The sequence below is a fragment of the Homarus americanus genome, unplaced genomic scaffold, assembly GCF_018991925.1.
Source record: "Homarus americanus isolate GMGI-L3 unplaced genomic scaffold, GMGI_Hamer_2.0 scaffold4896, whole genome shotgun sequence".
Lineage (NCBI taxonomy): Eukaryota > Metazoa > Arthropoda > Malacostraca > Decapoda > Nephropidae > Homarus > Homarus americanus.
This window is the reverse complement of record NW_024749657.1, coordinates 3,183,889-3,209,381: the sequence shown is the minus strand read 5'-3', so window position 1 is coordinate 3,209,381 and position 25,493 is coordinate 3,183,889. Positions and strand designations below refer to the sequence as shown.

Genomic DNA, 25,493 nt, shown 5'->3' with positions numbered 1-25,493 from the left:
ATAAAAAATTATGAAGTCTATGTGTAAGATTTTTTGGCTTAAAAATACGTTTTCTCTCTGAACTAAAATTTATTGTGCTAACTATTTAAGTTCAGAATAATATACCAAAAAGATATTATCTTGAAAACCCATAAGTGTGAGTAATTAGCATTACCAAAAGTAATTAAATATTAAATCATTTGAACATTTTTAATCATTTTGAGTTATAATCTAAGATATCAGAATTTTGGTTAACAGATCGTAAGCAGCAGCATTCAGTACCTATCTGAGTTTTGAAAAAATCCGTTTTGGCAATGGCAAATTGTAATATAGCCTTAAAAGTTTGGCCAAAAATACGTTTTCTCTGACTAAATTTTAATGTGCTAGCTATTTAAGTATCCAGAATAATACTGGCACAAGAAATGACCTCAACCCATAAGTGGGTAATTAGCATTAATATTAATATTCTAAAATCATTTGAACATTTCTAATTAACATTTTTAATAAATTATAATCAAGATATCAAATTTTGGTTAACTTAGTCATAAACAGCGTTGTCAGGAGTGCCTATGCTGAAATTTTGGACACAATCATTTTGTGGCCGTAAAATTGTAGTCTATATATAACTTAAAAGTTTTGGCAAAAATGCGTTTCTCTCTGAACTAAATTTAATGTGCCTAACTATTTAAGTACATCGAATAATACTGCAAGCACCAGAAATGCCTCAAGTACCCATAAGTAGAAGTATTAGCATTGCAAATAATTAAATATAAAATAATTGAACATTCTAAAGCCATTTGAACAAGTTATAATCAAGATATCAAATTTTGGTTGTAACAGATCATAAGCAGCACATTCAGATTACCTATACTGAAATTTTGGACAAAATCCATTTTTGGCCGAAAATGACAAAATTGTAAGTCTATAGCCTTAAAGTTTTGGCCAAAATACATTTTCTCTCTGAACTAAAATTTAATGTTGCCTAACTATTTAAGTACATCAGAATAATACCTGGCACCAAGAAATGACCTCGAAAACCCATAGTTGGCGAGTAATTAGCATTACAAAAATGGTAAATATTCTAAAATCATTTGAACATTTTTTTAAACCATTTGAACAAGTTATAATCAAGATATCAAATTTTGGTTATGAGATCATACGTTCAAGTGCCTATGCTGAAATTTTGACACAATCCATTTTTTGGCAAAAATGATAAAAATTGTAGTCTATAGCGTTAAAGTTTTTGGCCATCGTTTTCTCTCGAACTAAAATTTTGTGCTAACTATTTAAGTACATCAGAATAATACACAAGCACCAGAAATGACCTCAAGCCGTAAGTGTCGAGTAATTAGCATTGCAAAGTAATTAAATATTCTAAAATCGAAGTATTTCTAAAGCCATTGAACAAGTTATAATCAGATGTCAAATTTTTTTGGTTAACAGATCCTTTAAGCAACGTTCAGGAGTTGCCTATACTGAAATTTTGAATTTACAGTCATTTTTGACGAAAATGACAAAATTGTAGAGTCTATATATAGCCTTAAAGAGTTTTTGGCCAAAATACGTTTTTCTCTCTGAACTAAAATTTATGATATTTAACTATTTAAGTACATCGAATAATACTGGCACCAAGAAATGATCTCGAAAACCCGTAGTGGCAGTAATTAGCATTGCAAAAATGTTAAAATATTAAAAAGTCATTTGAATATTTTCTAAAAGCCATTGAACAAGTTAATCAGATATCAAATTTTGGTTAACAGATCATAATAACGTTCAAGAATTTTGAGGTGACACAATCCATTTTTTGGCCGAAATAATAAAAATTTGAAGTCTATTCTTAAAGGATTTTTGGCCAAGACGTTTTTCTCCTGAACTGAAATTTAGTGTGCCTTTCTTATTTAAGTATCAGAATAATACTAGCTCAAAGAAAACCTCGAAAACCCGTAAGTGGTAGTAATTAGCATTGCAAAAGTGAATTAAATATTCTAAAATCATTTGGTATTTTCAAAGCCATTTGGACAAGTTATAATCAAGATATCTAATTTTGGTTAACAGATCGTTAAAGCACGTTCAAGGTCCTATACTGAAATTTTGAGACGATCATTTTGGCAAAATGGCAGGTATAGTATAGTGTAAAGTTTTTGTTAAAAATGCGTTTTCTCTGAACTTAATTAATGTGCCTATTATTGAGTACATCAGAATAATACTGACACCAGAAGAAATATTGATGGAAAACCATAAGTGGCGAGTAATTATACAATAATTTAAAATATTCTAAATCATTTGTTTGTTTTTAAAAGCCATTTTAACAAGTTATAATAAGATATCAAATTTTGGTTAATGAATCTAAGCAGCGCGTTCAGGAGTACCTTACTTTGAAATTTTGAACAAATCATTTTGGCCGTAAGCAAAAATTGTGAAGTCTACCAATGGATTTTTGGCAAAAAATACGTTTCTCTTGAATTAAATTTAATGTGCTAACTATTTAAGTACATCGAATAATACACAAGCACCAAGAAATGACCTCGAAAACCGTAATTGGCGGTAATTAGCATTGCAGTAATTAAAATATTCTAAAAATCATTTGAACATTTTCTAAAAGCCATTTGAACAAGTTATAATCAAGATATCAAATTTTGGTTAACAGATCCTTAAGCAGCACGTTCAGGAGTACCTGTACTGAAATTTTGAACAAATCCATTTTTGATTAAGCAGCACATTCAGGAGTACACATATGTGTACGATTAGTAAACATAGCTACCTCAGGTATCAGGTGAAAATATATGAGAACAGTGATCTGGGAAAAAATAAATGAATCAGACATATGTGAAGTGTTGGGGTTGATCCATAAACTATACTCCAATGAAAATATCTTATGTACCTTGGCGTGAGATTAAAACACATTGTTATCCCATGTGACAAATAGCCAAGAACAGTGTAAGGATTCAAGAATCCTTACAGCCACTAATTACCCCGCAATTGAATCGTGGACCATATAATCGAAATCAGCATGCTCTGGATTACTTGTAATGTGATTTTTAACGAAATCTAATTTTTGGGCCAAAACTGTCGAAAAGGTAAGTCTTACACCTTGGTAATTTTTCGCCCAAAATAAACTTTTTTAACAGAATTGAAATTTATCTGGTTTAACTAATTAAGGTCAACATTTTTAATAACTAAGATAAAGTGCCATAAGAATACTAGTTGGTATTTCACCGTTCCTTCCACTTTCAACTTGATTAATGAAAAACATGAACTCACAGTGCCTGGATTGCTTTGCCAGCTACCTAAAGAACACTACACATACTGTCCTGTGGTCTGGTGGCAGCAACCTTAAGTTAAGAAAAACCTAGTACTGTATTAAGTGACCACTAAAGAGCAGTATATCCAGACTGTGAATTTTCAGGAAAATTATGAACAAATTTCTCTTCCGGGTATCGGAAAGTTCCAACTAAGAAGGATTCTGGCTAATGGAGATATTATAGTGTTTATGACCAAAATTTGCAACCAAATCCAAATGGACTTATCCTGATGATTTAGTGGATTACCTTAACTAATTCTTTGAGGAAAAGTCATAAGACAAGTTGGCCACTGACCTGTTGCTGAAGATATATCCACTTGGTCCATGATACAGCATCCCAGGGCCCCAGCCAGAGTCCTTACCAGGGCTTCCACCAGGGCCACCACCAGAGCTCCCACTAGGGCCACCATATCCTCTGTAAAACACTTTGACTCACAACTAGCATTCAAATTCAGAATAATTTTATGATTTAATCCACAACAAGACCCAGTGACACCCATCTCATTTACCCCTATTGCTTTATATTATACAGTTTTATGTACTAAGCCCCAGCATCAAGGATCATTATGTCCTGCCAAGGGGACTATGCAGGGTGTTGACTTTATTGCACCTGAAACCCCAGACAATATTGTACCATGAATTAAATCTCCAGATGAAGAAAAGAACTTCAATAACTAGCAAACTTATAGGGAGAGAGTTACCTGCAATTCACTGTTCTGCAATTAATCCAGGAAGTCAGTCCTATAGCGGCCCCCTCGGCTGCCTGTTTCTAACCTGACCTGACCTGACCTGACCTGACCCAACCTAACCGAAGCTCAGACCTCCTCCAGCAACCTAACCAAACCTAACCTGACCCATGTGCATAACGATTTATGAAGAGAAGATAAATGGAATTAAATAGAGAAAGATTTGGCAGGTGCTATCCCCGTTATTATACGTTTCCGACGGTAATGTAATATAAAAAATTATCTTAAAATTAAACGTCTTTTTGAATGTGATAATAGATTTTGGGAGGAATGTTGTGTTAACTACTATAAAAATACCGTTTCGGTTAAAAATGAAAATGTTCACATTTTTGCAAAAAACGCTAATTTGCAAAATAAATGATGGACAGATGAAGTATAACACTGAAAAATGGAGAAAAAATGAATAATATGAAATATTCTCGTTCCAAAACCTGAGGACAGCCAATGGACGAATATTTACCGAGTACAGGATGTGGTAGCCATCAGTCACCCAGTTGTCTATCACAACACCTTACTATAAACTAAGTATACTTTCACTCACCTGTTGGTTCGCCTCTCAGGTGATCTTGTCTGCCTATTGACGTAAACACAATCCATATTTTCTACGCTGCATCGTTCCAGTGTTCGCATAACAGCAACAAATATATTCTTAATGATACTCACAAAATCCTTATAAATCTCGGAAGATAATCCCATTGTTTTCAGGAGCATTAAAGACCTTCAATATCACCTTTAAACTGACTGTTGTGTTGTCTTGGCTACCAATACCGGGTTATGTAACAGAGAATATAGTGTTGTTTATTCTAAATAATATAATACAAATAAACATTATAGTTAAAATTACACGAATTAGTTTTGTATATAACCCATATTGTAAGACTCTTAATAAATCCGAAAATATTTTCTTATTAAAAGCAAAATTCACAATAATGTAAGCATATTTAACTCCGTCCTAGTGGTTCCCTACCTGTCCTGCTGTCAGGTGATCATAGTAGACAACAGGTATACAATTAACACATGATTGTTTAGTAAATAAAACATTGATAAATAATGAGGAAGTTTTGGCCGGAATTATCAACTACATTAAAAATATCATGTACAGGAATGTTTAATTATTAATCACAACAACCATAAGAAGATGGGTTAGATTTCCTTAGCCTTGCACAAAGTGGGTTAATCCCCATAAAAAAAAAGTTTATGAAAGAAAAGGACATTACGCAGTTCCATGACATTTGCTCATGAGAAAGGCTCACAACATTAATGGGAAGGAAGGCAGATGCTCACGACTTATTAAAAAATTATTTTCAAATCACAATTTATAAAAACAATATAAAGACGTAACCTAACCTAAACCTAACCTAACCTAACCTAACCTAAACCAAACTAACGTAACGTGACGTAACCTAACCTAGCAGCAATAGGGCACTGCATCCGATTGGGGTAGTTATAATTTTAATACATTGTGACATTTTTATCCATTATGAGTTGCCAATACAAATTATAAAACATATGGTAAAAATTTTAACACAATTTATAGTTTTTTTTATAAATTGTGATTTGCAAAAAAAAAATGTGAGCAGGTCTTCCTTTCCATTAATGTTGTCAGTATTTGTCTTATGAGCAAATGTCGGCACACCACATATTAAAAACCTACCATATTTTGTACAATTTAATCCAACTTACTTAAATATGTGTCCTCTTGGGCTTTATCGACGACATATAGGTATTAAACCATAACCCATGGGATATAAAGTACTTATAGAAATATTGGAACTTTATTTTTAGCCGAATCAAAACAGGTGTGTGCCGCATTAGAGATGGGGAGGGAAGGTAAGTTAACTTTTGTCATAGTAGATTATATAAGATGTTTACTGTCCCAAACCAACACAGCTTCCCATTATGATGTTTCATCCCGGTAGTTGTTTCAATACACCAATGGTTATGTTTCAACAGGATATTAGCCAAATATCGCCATATTTGATAGTTGTCCTGTAGTGGATTCCTCCCCTACAAACGCTTGTCGCTGAGTAGCCGACCCCGCGAATTCCCCAGTGTATGCCTCGTGGTCTAGGTCAACCAGCGCCGCCTTACATGACGGAGGTCAACTATTAAGCCACGCCTACCTCCGCTCTATAAGACCTGACCTCGTGGTAACCTACCTCTCTCTTTCTACCTACACCAACCAGCAAGCAACACCTCCTCCTCCATGCCTGGCGGCCCTCGCTCCCGCCGGCGAGCATGGCGACCCACAAGCTGGTCCTCCTCTGAGCATCCTCACCAACCAGCTCTCTCTACATCACGCTTGTAACCACGCTGCCACTTCCCAGCACCAAGCTGCACTGTACATCCAATACAATATGTATGCAGAGAGCATATTGTGAGTTTCCTTTCTCCATCCCATCCCGAGTGTGAACCCAATAACCCGTACCCCACAGTCCTGACACTACCATATATTTCCTCTGTAACTCACGGCGTTGTGTTGGCTGTTGGTTTCCTGCTCTTCGTAAGTTTGTTTCATATTCCTTCCTGGTGTGGTTTAATACTGCGGTTTATCATTACTTTTTTGCTAAATTAATCCATCTTACGTGAGTTTTGGCTTTTGAAATTTTAAATTATATAGTATTTTTCTTATCTGTTCTTATTCAAGTTCTTATCTGTTCTTGAGTTGTTCTTCCTGATGTATTAAGTTTTTGTTATGTTTACAAAGAAAATTCCTAATTATCACACACTTAAAAATCCATATAAAGTATCCAACATATTCCTTGGTACTAACTTTCTCTTAAAATTGTTCATCTTCCTCAGGCGAGTGTGTACATTGGTGCTGTCTGCAAGTTATCCTCAAGGCTGGTGTTCAAGTTGCAACTCACCTCTGTTCATCGGCCTTTGGTGGAGTATTAAGGTTTTTTATTTTTTTTCAGACTTAAGAGTAATGGCTGAAATATATTGAAGGTTTACTTCCTGTGATGAGTCAATACTGTACTTGTTGTTTTCAAGTTCGTAGTCTGTTCAGTAAAGCACACGTTATATATAATGTATTGCAAACATTATATGCATTTGTTTTGTATTTAACTAAAGAATGCAGCTTCCTTGATCCTGATTAGGGAGAGCAAATATTGTATGGTTTAAAAGTGATGTTTAGAAATGTATTTGAGTGTATTGCTGGACACCTGTATAGTACTGTACAGTAATCTGCTTACCAGTGGATTCATTCATTCTCATCATGAAACTTATTTAAATTATACTTTTATTAAATAGTCTTACTCTTGGGGAACATTTCCTCATCTCAAATTAATCCAGGTGTTAGATAACAACATTAGTCCCTGTGGTAGTGTACAACAAGAGTTTTAGAAGTACAGTACAGTAAAGACAAATTCTTAACATCATCCACCATGTTATAACCCAGACAGAATTATTCACGACATTAAGAACGCTCAGACACAGTCATCTGTTGCTTTATTATCTCAACACTCAGTTACAACACTCCACTACAGTCAGACGTCGTCAGACACAAACACAGGCAACAACTTGGCAGCCCCAGAGTAAAGTTCGTGGTAATGTTGGCAGCCTCCGGGGGTTACCCAGCCCTGCCAGCTGGGTCCACCCCATCACCTTTACACTCACCAACACTAGTGCTGTTGACATGCTCTTTGCACTAACTTAGTACAGTACCTTGATTAAACTTCTTATATTAAAATTATGTCCTTTTTATACAACCAAATCTGAGTAAGCTATAGAAGATATTTGAAAATGTGTCAAATATTCAAGTATGTGGTGGTGGCCCACGAGGCCTGGACCCAGCCAGCCAGAAGGTACCTGCCGAGGGCTGTTGAGAGGTGGGTGCCGCAGACATGGTGGGTGTGGTCAGGGCATGATGGGTGTGGACAGGGCATGGTGGGTGTGGTCAGGGCATGGTGGGTGTGGTCAGGGCATGCTCGGAGAGAGAAAATAAACAATATCGTAATTATTGCCCTCTACACTAACATAACACGCCCAGAAAACATCATATTTGTGCATCTGTACATTTATTTAAGCACAGCATCATGCATGCAGAGAAGACAGAACATATCACATATTAATGAGAGAGGTTGTCAGGTAGATCAGCGTGTCACAAGGAACCAACAGGAGAGGTTTTACTTTTGCAAGATAGTGTATTTTGAGGTTGACTCACAGGGTGGTCTTGGTGATGGTCTTCATTATTAATAGATTTTAGAAGTTTCATGTTCATTGACTCACATATGTTAGAAATACTTGAGGATTTGCTTTACAGAATAATAACTCTTAAATAAATGACAAAAAACAAGTTTGTGCACTGTGCAGTTTGTAGTCTGCATGTATACAAGAGGTGTGATTGGAGGTGGTCTCTCACGAGCTGTTAGTGAGCAAGTAACGGGTTGTTACCAGTGGCACCTAACACCCTTTAGTTTAACTCTAAAATAATGTCATGCAGGTACATAACAGTCCACACCTGCAGTAATATGAGTGATTGTCCTGGTTCATCTTTACTCACACTAATACTGTACGTATTTCAATACACAAAATTAACAAATTATATTTGTTTTTACTGTAGCACCTTAAACTACTAACTGATGTTGATAATATTTAGAATAAAGCATTCAAATTAAAATATCTTACTATGAACCTTTAAAATCTGATATTTGATGTAATGTTCTTAATCTTCCCATTAGTTCTTACAAATATTATGGTAAATCTTACAGACATTGATAACTGTTATATTGTAAACATTAGTAGGTATAACAGCTGATCTAAAATAACAACATTACTATTTCTATCCACATTGTAAACATGTAAATATTCCAATTCCCCAACAACACCTAGCCAGACAACCTCAAACACTGGACGAAACACGACTAAACACAATGATGAAGGTGAACATCAGGGTGAAGCAGATAAACTCTCGTGCCTACCATAACACTCAAAAATGTTCGCCCAAACTCCAAGGAAGATTGATGAACTAAACTAACATCTGAAGAATGTTGGCGATGACTCGACCAACACCTGAAGAATGTTGGCGATGACTCTACCAACACCTGAAGAATGTTGGCGATGACTCGACCAACACCTGAAGAATGTTGGCGATGACTCGACCAACTACTATGGAATGTTAGCTAATGTACTGATCAAGTTCTGAGGAATATTGGTAAAAGATGCAATCAACTTCCAAGGTACATATACAGTTAAACAAAGATCCTCCTTAAGAGAAGCTCAAAGCTGAGGATCACCTTTCACAATACTCAACAATTCAGCTAATCTAGAATTTTAAATCTTGACACACAATAGTTACTCTTGAGTCAATTCACAAGCTCCAAATTTCAAAGAGAATGCAGTTGTTCAACATCTAATAACAAAAAATTTCTAAAAGTATAAAATTTTGACAATTAAATTTTGAAAATATATTATCAGAGTTGCAAAAATATCTCCACAGCAAGAAGGCCAAAGTTAAAAAGAAATTTTGGGCTCAGATTTTTCTGAAACCTTCACAGCTGAGAGTCAGTCAGTCCTTCTCTCTGTACACAAAACAGTGGTCGCTGGTCTCTCAAATAAACATTATCACAGAAAATATTTTGAGAAATTTCTACACTTAAATTTAGTGGATGCTGACAAAAAAAATAAGCTTATTACATATTCACAAAAATATATATAATAATTAGGTGATTAGATAGGTAAACGTGCTATACACTAACTTAAGGATAATTAAGTCTATTCGTGGCTGTTATCTATGATATAGAATCCAAACAATAACATAACACTACTAACTCTCACAAAATGCCAACTACAGGTGACCATAACTTGTATTGGTGAGCTACAGTACTAGTCATCACAAGAGTATTACGTCACCCCTAATATAATACTTGTATTAGAATAGTTTTCTTGGTGATTAGGAGATTATTGGAAAAATATGCTTATTCTCTGCCAGCTTCCCAATATCAGACCTCATGTGTCTTGTATCATGCCTGTCGCCTTATCTTCTCTGGTTACTACTGTGTCCACTACAGTACCATACCAACTTTTATTCCTTTATAAATTTACATCCTTCATCCTTGTATAAATTCTTGAGCTTTGCCATTTCTTACTCTTTTTGTTTATCTCTTCTTCAGTCTCTGTCACGGACTTTCAAAATTGGCTTCATTATGCCTTCTGGAATACCTCTTTGCCATTCTCTTTACTTCCTGCTCCTTCTCCTCCTGTCCTAGACTTGTGGCTTTGACTTCTTAGTCGAGGAAGCCGGTGTTGACCAGCTTCTCCAAGAAGAACTTGACGTCTCCGAGTTCAGAGTCCTTGATGCCGAGGGACTTCAGCATGCCGATGTCTCCGTTCTCCACTGCCATGAAGACAGAACGAAGGTGCTCCACGTCGGATCGCAGCAGGTGAAGAGTGTCACCAAAGTCATCAATGGTTTGCGACTCTGTAAATAACAAGGAAGGTGAAATATACTGTATATTGTCAATGAAATCATCAGTGGTCTGTGACTCTGAAAAGTCTTAAATAAGGTTATGTAAGTGAAAAGATGCATCAAGTTATACCACTTTTGAGAGAGAGAGAGAGAGAGAGAGAGAGAGAGAGAGAGAGAGAGAGAGAGAGACTAAGTACAGTATAACAATAATATATCTACATAAAAAAATAACTTAAGAGCCTTTATTAGACACATCCCTCTAAATTTTTATAACTATATCAACTAATAACTTTTCTATTGAATAATAATCAGGAATTTAAACAAGATAACAGGATTTATAAGGAACTTTTAGCCCCAATCCAAGAGGTTTAAGGACGTGTGATAATATTAACAAACTTTAAAATTTCAAGTAAAAACCAATAAAAAAAGGTTTTAGACCAAAGTAAAGAAATTAAAGACAAAACCCAAGACCTAATAACTTAATTTTTAAGAAAGAAAAATAATTAATTTATATAAAATTTAAATTTATGAACTTCACCATCAAAACTCATGTATTTCAAGCCAAAAGTCCAAGAAGCTTTAGCTATATTGTACTGTAATCTATATCAACCAAACAAAAATAATATGAACATTCTTGTTCCACAATATATTACAGTACATTAAGTGTAAAACTCTAATAGTTTAAACCCCAAAGTCATACAATTATGTACAGTCACCAAAACAAAGTAAATCATAAGATCAAACCAATAAACGTCAGAAATTCCAGTAATTGTAACCCAAAAATCAAAACAGTTTCATACAGTAACCTAAGCCCAGACCTTCAGAAATTTATACAGTACCAAAAACCTGTGACTCTGATGGAAGAACACAGTCTTTAAAGAATTCTATACAAAACTGTGAATTCATAACACATAGCACTGTACTCATCACTTGTAAATGTCTAGTTAGACCTACAGAGGCAATTTATTTATTTAAGAAAAAATTCATAGTTTGAAGTGAATATTCAAATACACCAGAAATTCTTATCTCAAACCTTTAATCTTAACAAATAAGTTCCCCATTTTAATATATATTTTTTATTTTACCACAAATTCACTACCAAACCCTGAGAAAACGTTCATACACTTGTCTGAGAGGAGAAAAACTTTTACACACTGACCTGAGAGGGCGACAGCTACTGCCTCAACGCCTCCCAGGGGCTTGAGAGCATTACGAGCCTTGGTACCGAACAGCTTTTCCAGGTAGTTGGGGCCGTGTGAGGCTAGGAGTGACTGCAGGAAGGATGCTGTCTCCTCTACTGGTGGACGCTTGGCTGTAATACAGTCAACAGTTAGTGTCTTCTACTGGTTGTAACAATTAGTGCCTCCTACTGGCTGTAATATAGTTAACAGAGCCCCATACAGTTAACAGTTAGTGCACTTTACTGATTGTAATAGAGGCAACAGTTAGCATCTTATATTGGTTGTAAGTCTATGGTACAGTTAGTGCCTCCTACTGGCTGTAATACAGTTAACAGTTAGTGATTCCTATATATGCTGTACCAGTTAATCGGTTCTTACTGTACCATATATAAAACAGACTGCTATAGTATATTATTTACTTCACTGTGAGTCCATCACCGACATCAAAGACACAGGGACAGACACTGACCTGCAGTACAGAGTCGTGGGTTCTCGTCGTAGCCATCAGGACAGTCGGGGGCGCCGTCACACAGGTACTGGATGGAGATGCACACCTCACCTCCAGGACACCTGAAGGGTTCGTAGGCCATGCAGTCTCGCTCAACTGTGGGAGAGAGACTGTGGGTTAGTTTCAGTGTTACCAACCCCACAATATAGTGTTACCAACCCCACAATATAGTGTTACCAACCCCACAATATAGTGTTACCAACCCCACAATATAGTGTTACCAACCCCACACTATAGTGTTACCAACCCCACACTATAGTGTTACCAACCCCACAATATAGTGTTACCAACCTCACAATATAGTGTTACCACAATATAGTGTTACCAACCCACAATATAGTGTTACCAACCTCACAATATAGTGTTACCAACCCCACAATATAGTGTTACCAACCCCACAATATAGTGTTACCAACCCCACAATATAGTGTTACCAACCCCACAATATAGTGTTACCAACCCCACAATATAGTGTTACCAACCTCACAATATAGTGTTACCAACCTCACTATACAGTACTGCCAAACCCACCATGATAATAAAAATCTGCTTAACGTGTAGAAGATGTCGCCAATACAACAACCACACCCTAAGTGTCAAGGAATAATCCGAGATGACCGGACAACTCGCCAACTACACTGGCGAATCATTACTTCGGCACACTATCTGCAAATCGATTAATATCCAGGTTCCCAAATATTGCCTGGCAGACAGAGGCAAATGACATACAGAAACGTGCCCATTTTGCTGACCTTGCACCACAGGTTGCCACAATATACAGTGTTACCAACCCCACAATACAGTGTTACCAATGTCATAATACAGTTACCAATCTTAAGCAAGTATTACCAACCCTACATTTGTTACCGATGCCATAATCCAGTGTTACCAACTGTACTGTACTTCAGCCCCTGACCCCAGCACACTGCCTTCACATCTGTCAACATTACCCGGCTGTCAGGTGGGTTGAGAGCACCATGCTGGGCGCTATTTGTCAGGCAGCCCCCCTGAGGAGTCGTCCTACCCTTGACTAGACGACAGAGCTGCCAACAGTACTGACACACTCATTAATACCAACACAACGGTGGGTAAACACAAACACCCGAGACTTACCATCTGGGAGAGAGGGTTAGGTTAAGTTAGGTTAACATTGGATTTGGTTGGATTAGCATTAAGTTAAGTTAAAGTTATGTTAGCTTGGGTTAGTTTAGATTAGTGACAGGTTGGGCTTGGTTAGGTTAAATTACATTACGTAGTTATGTTAGAATAGGGTAGTTAATTTTAAGGTGATATATGCTGGGAGGGCTAATCTTTAGGTGATCCTACTGTACAAAGGTGAAAGCATTATTATAAACCTAAAAGGCTTTGATAAACAACAACTAACTATTTTTGTTCTATGTATATCAGGAACAAGAGTGTGAAAACAAACAAACAAGCAAAACAAACACAGGTGAACACATCATGATCGATTGTTATATATATAGTCAGTAAAGTTGTCATAAAAATATATTGGCATGTATAGACACAATACAGGTATACAGTTCAGCATGTATATAGATAATGTAGGTATATTTTAATAAATGAATATTCTTTATATTAAAAATGTCGATTATTCTGAGAGAGAGAGAGAGAGAGAGAGAGAGAGAGGGGGGCAGGTGTGACAGGTCAGCCTTGAATCGATACAGTTTATTAGAGCCGAGGGTGTTGCTCCCTGCGTGTGTTGAGCGAGGTGGGCGGGTGTGGTGGGTGAGGTGGGCGGGCGTGGTGGGTGGATGAGGTGGATGGGCGTGGTAACTGGGTGAGGTGAGGGGCGTGGTAACTGGGTGAGGTGAGGGGTGTGGTAAGCTGGGTGGTTTAAATATGATGCTCATTTGTTTACATTTTGTTTTCGATTACTTATAGTTTACTGATGCTCTTCTATTTATACTTAATAAAGATTCTTTCGTCTATATATTCTCCAAAGTTTATTAATTTATAATCACGTACGATCGTTTCATTTTTAGTTTTCTGATCCTCTTTTGTTTACAACCAATTAAGGTTCTTTCATTTACAGCTCTCACTTCGTTCCTTTATTTTCTAGTCACAGACGTAACCCTCCGCCATAACAGTTACCGGAATGATCGTAGGGGGTGTCACAAGTTGTCGTAACGAGACCGTAAAGAGAGATTACAGAGGTGTGCCGCGGTCAAGGTGACAATATACTCCTCATCCTCAAACACTATATTACACACCTGAGATACACACCTGACACACATGTCCTCAAGAAATAATACCACTAACTCTTCATCTTCTACCTTACAAAATGTCTTAATATAAATGACGCTTTAAATAGCTAAGGCTGTCATTAAGTCATCATAATTTTTTTTTTTACCATAAACGACACCAATTCTTACCAATATAACAGATACATTTCACGTTATAACAAAGGCACCATTTTTACCAATCTTATCATATTTATATTTCAATGATATTCAAATAGTGAAGCCAGACCAGACCAGCCTCCTTCTCTCCCTCCAGGCCACTATTACCCTAGTTGGTATATTTTCCTTCAGCACACAGGAATATGAAATAAGGTTAAATTCACTGTGTTAAAAAAAAAACTAACGGAGAGACAAAAAGAGGAGGAAAATAAATAAACGAAGGGATAAGAGAAGAGAAAAATAAAGACACGAGGAAAATAAATAATAGCCGAGGAAAAAATAGACTGATGTGAGGAAAAGAATAATACTAGACGACGCCCAGTTTTTTTATATTATTTTCCCCGTCTTTAGGGTGGATTTTTTTTTTTGGTGGCCACTCAACGAACATTTTTACCCACCGATGACAACAACAATACGGGTTATTATTATCTTAAGATCAATTTATTTATCTTTCTATATTCTTTTCGTTACGTCTTGCTATGTATGTATGTAAGTAAATTTCTTATCGCCCTTCCATATAATATTTCTATCTATTCATTTTTTATCTATGAATATTTTTTGCTATCCGTATAACTATTTATCTACCATTATCTATCCATAAATGCATCTATCTATCTCAAGGACTACTGTTAATGAGCAGTAAACACACACACACACACACACACACACACATCACAATCCAATGTACACCTCGTCCCTAATTAGCTGTGACTCAATGATCTCACAAACAATTAATTTTAACTATTCAATAACAGCTTCCAGGGTGTCTAGGAACAACTCTATTTTGTAACAGAAGAACGAGGAAGGTGTTAAGAAGACGTAAACAACATGGTCATTAATTGGACAGGTAAGGGAGGTGTACAAATGAGGTAAATTGGACAGGTAAAGGAAAGGGGTGAGTTAACGGACGGTCTTCCTTACTACACAATTTGACGTCGTCACCTGGGCAATAATATTATGGCTAGGTGTCAGAACTATGGCTCAGCAACGCAATATGGTTACTTAGCGAGGCAAATTGCTGCCTTGTGTTACTTAGGAGTTAATTGTGTTAACAGGAGGCTATGACGCGAACCTAGACGATGATGTTAACCGAGACTGACGCTAAAAAGTTAACCAAGGATGTTAACCGAGACTGATGCTAAAAAGTTAACCAAGTCTATATTAACCGAGACTAACGATAACCTTGGCTATTACATTAACTGTGATTACAACGTTAACCTAGGTCATGACGTTGTGTAAAAAAATGTATATAAACACACATAGGTGACTGTAAATATACTTGATACATAAGCCTTTACTGTTACGACCTGTTTATATAACCTTCCAGTATCCATTGCCACTAACAAGCGAGTGGAATCATATAGCTAATGAGGCTGTTGCTCTACGTTATTATGATATAAACTGTTGGTTGGAAATATTGTTAACGCCTATGTGAAGAACGACGAGTAATGTGTGTGTGGTGTGATGGTGTGGTGATGTGTGGTGTGATGGTGTGGTGATGTGTGGTGTGATGGTGTGGTGATGTGTGGTGTGATGGTGTGGTGATGTGTGGTGTGATGGTGTGGTGATGTGTGGTGTGATGGTGTGGTGATGTGTGGTGTGATGGTGTGGTGATGTGTGGTGTGATGGTGTGGTGATGTGTGGTGTGGTGGTGTGGTGAAGGTGTTTGGAAGTTAAGTTAGGTTACGATAATACTGCTATCATAATATTATTTCACAACGTAATTTCTATATTCAAATAGCTTACAGCAATACGACTAATATTGAAAATAATACTAAACAAGGGAGAGGAGAGACATGAATAAGAGAGATACAAGAGATGCTAAATAAGAAAGATGAGACGCTAAATAAGATATATAAGGAGCGCTAAATAACACATCCCAATTTAAGACACTAAATAAGAGACGTCTACCGGCAGTGTGTGTAAACTATAGGCACCACATTGCCTGATAACCTCTAATGTTTACAACTTTTCTTTATCATCATTATTAATTTAAGTATAATGTTTACTATTGTTGTTGTTATTATTATTACTTATGAGTATATAATTATCATTATCTATTACTTCAATTTGTTTTTATTTACAGGGTTCATGATGTATTTGAACAGAGCGTAGTAGTAGAACAGCTTTTTGTCCCATATACAGTTGTGCAGTGTGAACTTGAAAACTGTATACTTCTGTACCGGCTATTTTTTATGAAATTATTACAAGTGATCATTTATTTAGGCCAATTATTATCAACTATTTTCATCTATTACGTTTTGAAATAATTAAATTTGTGTCAATATGGCGCCGTTTTCAATATCATCAGTGTCACCATTTGGACAATTTAGTGCCGTTTTCATTATTGTCAAACTTAGAATCATCATCATCATCATCATATTATTATTATTATTATATGTAGCCTAAATAGCTAACATTACAGCGAACCAAATACTGAACGATTCCGAAAACGCGCAGGTTACGAACAGCAGTAAACCTAATAAGTGGAAATTTTCTTCATAAGTTATCTGTTGTGAGAAACTAAGCGACGTGTTGCGTGCTTAATGACCCTGCCAACTGAAGCTCCTAAATCTGAAACATCCACACAGGTAAAAATGTAAAAAAATATGGTGAATCTTTTCGTGTTCTGTAAAATTATCGCAGGACAGTTAAGAGTTTTTAGAAATGCAGACAGACAGAAGCACAGGACGGAAAACTTATCGTACATGATGTTCTTTGCGGGCGGGAAAATATATCGTACAGGAAACTCTTTAAGGCGTGTACTGCGTGAAGCTGTTACAGAGATGAAGACAAATTACACTTTGCGAAAAGATAAAGATAAATAGTTGTTGGGAGGCAAAATTCATATATTTATCTTCCACGATACGCTTTACCTCTCACATTACACTTGTATTGAAATTAATATTTCCATAGAAAACATGGCGATAATACAACACACAAGAAGATTATGTTGATATAAGTCCTTGAGCGTTTACAGCATGAATTACAACATGTAAACTATTACTAATCCTTGTGTGTTTACTTAAAAACTGATTCGCACACACACACGGGGAGGTTCTTCACAGTAAATAATCTCACGAATTCCCTGGCTAAGGTATGGTAACAAGATCCTACGGCAAATATACAAAATATAAACTTGAATTGGGACTTTTATAAGATTCGATGGATATTTTACCCAAACTAATACGTTTTCCTATCACCAATTAGGAGAAAAATCTACGAAAGGATATGTTGGTGATCGGTCGAAGTGTACGCCAGGCGCTGTTCATTGCCGAGGCTGGCAGTTTGACTCAGAATAACTCAGACTTACTCAGTGTAAAGGGGAATACAGTTCGCATCCAACACTGTGAAGTAAATCAGCTGTACCCTCATGTTGACAACACTCACAGCGCCATCATTAACATGGTAATTGCTCAATGATTTTCCCTTTCACACGAGTAATTTGACAGACAATTAAATCGACAAAATTAATTTCAATTCACATAAACATTTGACGAGTGCGTTCCAGCTTTCATTGACAAAATTTCATAGTGTTTTTCTAGTAATAATAATGATAGTAGTATTAATAACGATACTACGTACTACTACTACTCATAATAATAGCACCTTAGTAACTTAACCCAAAATACAAAAGTTAGTTGACAAATTTAACGTAAATAATATTTATGGAAATGAATCGTAAGTTTTAGTCTTGTGTTTAGCGATCAGGTAGATTCTTAATGTAAATCTATACCCAAAGTTTTCAATATTTCTATGGTATTTATTTCATCGAACTAAGACTTATATTTCGTAGTTTAAGTCGACCAACAAGACGCAACTCACTTACGGCGAATATTCTTGATAAGAACTTTAGTGCATAACAGCGACAGTTAACGTCACAAGTTGTATGGCAGCGTACAAAGGAAGAATACGGAGGCTGTTACGGTCAGGTTCTCAATTTACTTCCACTATAGAGCCGGATGGAACCAGATGGGTCATAAATAATCCTTAAAGCGCACGAGACTGTCTTGGGTTACGTTAAATTGGGTAACGTTTGGTTTGGTCTGGCTTGGCTTGGCTTGGCTTGGCTTGGATTGGCTTGGCTTGTTAAGGTAAGCTATATTATGTGAGGTTAGGTTCAGTTGGTTTCGTCGTTAGGTAAGATTGGGTTAGGTTGTTAGGTTAAGTATTGATTAAATTACAGGAATTTGATAAAATTAGTTTCGTTGTTAGTTAAGGCTGGTTAGGTGAGGTTAAACTAAAATGGTTAGATTTGTGATAATTTAGTTGTTAGAATTGGATGGTTAGGATAGTGGTAGGAGTATGCGTGAAGGTTACAACTAAACTAACCTGATTATAACTTCCTTCTACATAAAATATATATATATATATTGTTACCTCATGAATAATATATGATCCTGTCTTCACAATATTCACTCTTTTTTTCTTTATTAGTTTCGTTAACTTTGACAACTTAACCAGGCTACCGAGGTTAAGTCCGCTATGTTGACAGTTTGAGTGGCTACTGCGACACACACACACCACTAGTTTACTTGTAGTGACATAAGTGAAATTATATCAGACAGACACTAAACCTCACTCGTCTGATTCTCTTGGTAGTAAAAAAAAAAAGTTCCCTTCTACAAAAAAATCGTCGTAATATGGCCAGTTTGAGCGAATCAAATGTATTACCAAGTTTGCTGAGTAAAGTTTGGTTAGCTGGTCAGATTAGATAAGATAAGTTATATAAAATTAGACCTGGCAATGTTACGCTGGTTATATTTGATTACGTGGTTAAATTTGGTTACGTTGGGTTAAAGAAGTAATTTAGGTAACCTGGTTGTTAGGTTAACTTCATTAAGATAAGTTAGTTGTTTAGATCAAGTTTAGTTCGATGGTCTTTTTTTTTTTTTTAGTTATGTTATGATACGCGTGTTAACCCCGTCATGGTAGGCAGCCGGTAGGTGTAGAAAGATCAGGTTACTTTAGGTCAGGATGCTTCGTGTTTAATTTATCTATGATTATTTTGTTCACTAACTATGCATCCTCAGCTCTGTAACATAAATACACAAAGGGTCGGACCCGAGTATATAGCCGGACATGAATAAACTCCAATTTCCTTCTTGTAAATATTTACGACCTAACTGGCCCTTCATCCCTGCCTGACGTACGATAACAGAGTCCAGCCTTACCCCTGTCAGACGTACGATACTCGTGAGCCATCGCAATCCAGTCTATAATAACGACCAAGCCCGAAATACAACCGAATTTGCTCAAGAAAATATTTAAACTACATTTGAGACGATAATAAATAGCAAATTACCTTTACATCCGCGCCATTACCGGCTATTAACCGTAAAATACTGGAAATCCGAGCACGAGCAGGTCAACAGTGGTTGTGTGGTGGTCATGGCGTCCACGAGGTTGTGTTCCAATGTTTTAATTTACGACTTTGGTTTGTATCCCCTGTTCCATATTTCAAGTTTATCACGTATTTGACAACACAGAAATAAACAAATAAATAAATAAAAAATATAAAACTACGGTGTCACTAAAAATATAACAAATGATTAATATTTGAAAACGAGTTGCTATTGTTTAGAACATGCCATTTAACTGTTTGTCCTTTAAAAATTACCATTGGTTAAAGTAAACACGATCTAATATTTCACTACTGTGCCCTTGTAAAATTTCAGAATATTTACTGGACACACACTGCTTTCAGCGTTGCAGTGTTCAATAGAGTGAATGTACACAGTGCCTGCCCAGCCAGCACTCAACTCAGTGTTTGCTGCTAAGGTTTAAACAGTCCTCATGCATCACAAGTGAAAATAAATAATTCAGTGTCGCTTAAATGGAAACAGTATTTCGTGCACCTCATGACATTCAATAACAAGGGACATGTTTTAAAAAGAGCTTAATTGTTGGAGACGTTTAAAAGAATTTGCTTGTAGGAAGTATAAATGGCGCTTCTTTGATGACAGCTTTTAATTTTTTAACGATCTACGTCAATATTTCTTTATCGAGCAATTAAAGGGACTGAATATTATATAATTTCACAGGTTTATGTATAATAATGCTTTTATGTGGTATTATAATATCCAAGGGGTCCACACACATTACGTTTGAGTTAAATTCACTCCTAAAACCCCAAACTCCTAAAATAGAGACTGAAGTTAGACCAGCAAGAGAGAGAGAGAATTAATAATTAAACTGAACGTAATGGTTGATGGCTTCAGAACATTACATTACATTTTACGCCCATACTACTTCTGAGGGCTAAATTATCTCTGTTATGCCGAAACTACTTATTTTACGCTAAAAACTACATTTATTTCGACAAAATAATTTATATTACACCAAAAAATACTACATCTGTTTAACCCAAAAGTACTTATATAATGCCAAGAATACTTACTTTACGCCTAAACCACTTTACTTTACGCCAAAATAACTAACTTTACGCCTAAACCACTTTACTTTACGCCAAAACTACTTACTTTACATCTAAACTACTTACTTTACGCCAAGCCTACTTACTTAACACCAAAATTACTTGTGCCATCCCACACCAAACTTTTGGCCACAAAAATACTCACAAAGTTTGAGTTTCACGAAAAATTACGAAGGGATTTGTTTTCCTAAACCTGGACGAGGAAAATCTGGATTCACAAAAGTTCGTAACACAAATATTCCTCTTAAGTAAAGACATAAAAACTGGTTGACTTACAATAAAATGGCTTCAAAATTAACTTAACTAAATACTTTCACTTAACAAAAGACAGTGAGCGTATGTAGTTAAGTTAGAGAGTCATTGTACTTTAGAAGCCATTTTTGTGTTTCATCTTAAGTCAGCAAAATTTCTCAGAGATTCGTACGAGACAAAACATCACTTAACTGCAGTAGAGTCTCATTGCAATATCATCGCCATCTTGAACAGAACCTACTTCGTATAAATGAAATGTCAGGTTCATCCCCACATCGACTAACTTAAATTAATTTCAGAATTGGCTATGTAAGTATCCAGGCATCTGATTACAAATATTTATCTCAACACCATTATTTTATGCTAATGATATGCAAATAAATATCACCTAATTTAAAGTTTGTAAATTGTTATTTGTTGGTAATTGAGGTGGTGGAGGTGAGCCCCGAGCCCTTCACTCTGGCAGGGTAGTAGAATAGAGTAAATGTGTTTGAAGGAGTTAATATAGACGTTTGATTAAGTCATACATTATGTTAGATTAAGTTAAAAGAACATTTGGTTAAGTTAGGTTAGGTTATACATTTGTCGTGTGGTTAAGTTCTATGTTAGATTAAGTTACATAAACATTGGGTTAAGTTATACATAAATTACGTCCAGTTAGATTGAACTATACACGACTAAACTGCAATTAACTTACAATATATTTACTGGAACTTAATCAAACAATGTAAACAACATTAATGAAATCTCAACTTGTAAAACAAAATCTTATTAACAAAAACAGCCAACGTCACGCTAATGGAGTTTGTCATAGAAAACTCATCAAATTAGAGGCGTAACTCAACTGAAACGCCTAACCTCCCCACTAAAGCCACTACGATGGTCAATTTCTCACCTCTTCTCAGTTTCGTGTTTAATGTACCGTGACTGACAACTCTACCACAGTATGTAAATTCAATATGTCACTTTCCGTTGAATGGATTATGGCAGAAGAGTCTCACTGTGGCTTAAAAATATTCAGTTCAGTTCTGACAATTAATTATTTTTAGATAGATAAAGTTAGATAGATAGACAGAAAGATATATATTAAGTGAAATCGGTATATAAATTAATATTGGTTTATCATATATACATAGACAGAACAGGTATACAAATAATGATAAACAGTAAGTCGAAATTTGACCAAAAATAGTCCAGGATAGCTGCTGAGAGAGAGAGAGAGAGAGAGAGAGAGAGAGAGAGAGAGCAACAGTTACCGCGCCATAATCTTAACTCCAACATTCCGGAAACATCTCAACACTTTTACCGTAATATTCTTTACTGAGAGAAAAGAAAAGAAGAGAACGAAAGAATAAAGTGTGAGAAAGACAAAAGAATAAATAAATTAAACAGAAAAAAAACCCCAAATCACCTCCGTAATTATTCCTAAATGAAACAAAAGACGAATTAAACAAAGACTCCCATAATCCTCCAACACACAAAATAAAGAAAACAAATAACTAAAACAAAAACAAAAGACAAATACTCCACACACACAGACACACCTCCAGCGTACATTAACACAAAAGGTGGAGGAGGAGAACTCAGCGCTTGCCCCCGTAATCTTTCCTACATGCAACAGCTGCCTCATGAATAGCACAAACTTTGGCGAGAAAAATATAATAATATTCTTTCATTTTGCGTCTTGCCACAATATGTTTCTTTTGTTCTTATTGTTATGTTATCTTGCGTGATATTGTTATTGTTATGTTCTCTGTTATCTTGTTATTGTAATGTTATCTGTGTTAGTTTGTTCTTGTTATGTTATCAATGTTATTTTCTTTTTGTTGTTTCGATGTGTTTTTGTCTTGTGTTTCGATGTTCTTTTGTCATTAATGTCGTGTTATATCAGTTATATTTTTCTTATTAATCTATAAAACCAGTTAGATACGTCCTCACACCACCATTCACCAGGACAGATCACCACGGTCTTAACCTCAGCTCTGATCACCACCAAGGCGTCTCACCAGCATTCATCAACATCACCCGCAAGGACGTGAGCACCAAGACAACGAGAGGTGATGGGTGAGGTGATGTAAAGGTCATTCGGACAGCAAAGTGATAGATCGCGGGTGTGGGCGTGGTGAGGAGTGTGGGCGTGAGGTGGGTATGTGGGTGTGAGGGGGGTGTGTTGGCGTGAAGGGGGTGTGTGGGCATGTGTGAAAGGGTGTGGGAGTGTGTGAAGGGGCGTGTGGGTGTGAGGAGTGTGGGCGTGGTGAGAGGTGTGGAGCACCAGGCGGGGACGGAAGGTGAGGCGAGGCATGACAAAGGTCACCAGGGCAGCTTGGTGAGAGGCGCATGGGCGTGGTGATGCGTGTAGAGGGCGCGAGGAGAAGTGTGGGCGTGGGGAGGCGTGGGGGGGCGTGGGGGTGTGGTAAAGAAGCAGAGACCCGCTAATGTAATGTAAACACGAGATGGTTTACCTATCTTAGCAGCCCCTACACCCTAATGCACATGCCACACCTTGACCCCTGGGTGTAGTGGGTGTGTAGAGGGTGTAGTGGAGGTGTAGTGGGTGTAGGGAGGGTGTAGTGGGTGTAGAGAGGGTGTAGTGGAGGTGTAGTGGGTGTAGGGAGGGTGTAGTGGGTGTGTAGGGAGGGTGTAGTGGGTGTAGAAAGGGTGTAGTGGAGATGTAGTGGGTGTAGGGAGGTGTAGCGGGTGTAGAGAGGGTGTAGTGTGTGAGAAAGAGAGAGAAAGAGAGAGAGAGAGAGAACACCACCCAGGAGTGTCTCAGTGTCTCTCACCATCACCCAGGAGGGAGATAAGGGGGGAGGGAGAAAAATGACATTTGTGTATCTCAGGTGACAGGTGACGCCACACGACACCTGACACCTGAGAGAGATAGTGAGACCTGCTGTTAATTACCTGGGAGAATAACACTGTGTTTGATGTCTGTTTTTTACAATCTACACACACGCACACACACACACACACACACACACACACACACACACACACACTGTCGCCTCGGGGTCAAAGGTCACTCTCTACTAAAGGTTAACCAAACACACACAGATTTATAAAGTGATTAGGGAAGAGGTGGAGGAAGGGAGAGAAGAAAGAATAAGAGGAGGAGGAGGAGGAGGAAGATGGTACAAAAGAGAAAGATAGAGAGAAAGAAGAGAGGAAGAGGAAGAAGGTACAGAAGAGAAAAAGGAGAAAGAGGAGGAGGAGAAGGTACAGAAGAGAAACAGGAAGAGGAAGAAGGTACAGAAGAGAAAAAGGAGAAAGAGGAGGAGGAGAAGGTACAGAAGAGAAACAGGAAGAGGAAGAGAGGGCAGAAGAAAAAGAGGAGGAGGTATCGCAAGTTTCCTTCAACGCCTTATAAATTTAATAACCGTGACAGGGGGGATCAGGCAGCGATATCTCTAAGAAATATTGCTAGCGTCAGGTGAGGGATTTAGTGGGAAATATTAAACGAGAAATACGACATTTAGTGGGAAATATTGTTCGGATCAGGTGTGACACATAGTGAGAAATATTTCACGACAGTTGAACCAGATTTAAAGATACGTGAATTATTATTTTTTTGTGTAGGTAAGATTGAATTCCTTGTTTGTGTTTACAGAATCAATTTATGTAATCAAAAGAATTTTAAGAGGATACTGAATATAAACACAAACATTAAGGGACTCTATAAACACAAGCATCAAGGGACTCAGTAAACAAAAACATTGAGGGACTCTGTAAACATCCTACAGAGTGATGAAGGATAACGGAGGATGATGGGTTGTGTCGGAGGGAGGGCAAGCCACTAGACCGCCATTACGTCAGAGGATGAAAAATAGACTAGTCACCGCTGAAAAACACAACCCACACTCAGAACCACTAATCCCTTCTCCTCTGCAACCTAACTAAACTAATCTAACTAATCCCTATTCTGTCCTAGCCTAAAATATCCATCCATTATCCTAACCGTCCCACAATCCAAGCTAAAGGTGAGGTTTTAGTGTAAATCCCGAGGCCGTGTTGTGGGTGCGAGTTTAAATGTAGTCATAGAAAACGTAGTAGTCATGAGCACCAACTGATGTAAACTGATGGTGGTGTGGACGTCGAGTGAACACGGAAAATAAACAAAATAACCTCTGCTGATTTAGTTAAGTTTAAACAAAAAACCCAGGTCATATTATCATAAACAAATACAAAATAATTTGCTACAGAATAATATAATGTTTTGGAGAGTTTTACTGTACTGGGTTTTGTAGAAATGATTGTGAGT

At 36.8% G+C, this 25,493-nt stretch overlaps 1 protein-coding gene across 5 annotated transcripts in view; it reads right to left on the bottom strand.

Annotated features, from left to right (window-relative positions):
* Nucleotides 1–7,256: 7,256 nt before the first annotated feature.
* LOC121853628 (prohormone-4-like) overlaps nucleotides 7,257–25,493 on the bottom strand; it is a 79,572-nt gene continuing 61,335 nt past the window's right edge. For 3 of the 5 annotated variants that reach the window (XM_042347889.1, XM_042347891.1, XM_042347890.1), the window contains 3 exons: nucleotides 12,089–12,223; nucleotides 11,598–11,750; nucleotides 7,257–10,450 (listed from right to left, as the gene is read on the bottom strand). In XM_042347889.1, coding sequence (XP_042203823.1) covers nucleotides 10,257–10,450; nucleotides 11,598–11,750; nucleotides 12,089–12,223 — 482 coding nt within the window. In that variant the 3' untranslated portion in view covers nucleotides 7,257–10,256. The remainder of the gene's footprint in view (nucleotides 10,451–11,597; nucleotides 11,751–12,088; nucleotides 12,224–25,493) is intronic. The other 2 variants (XR_006086365.1, XR_006086364.1) reach the window with 2 other exon arrangements.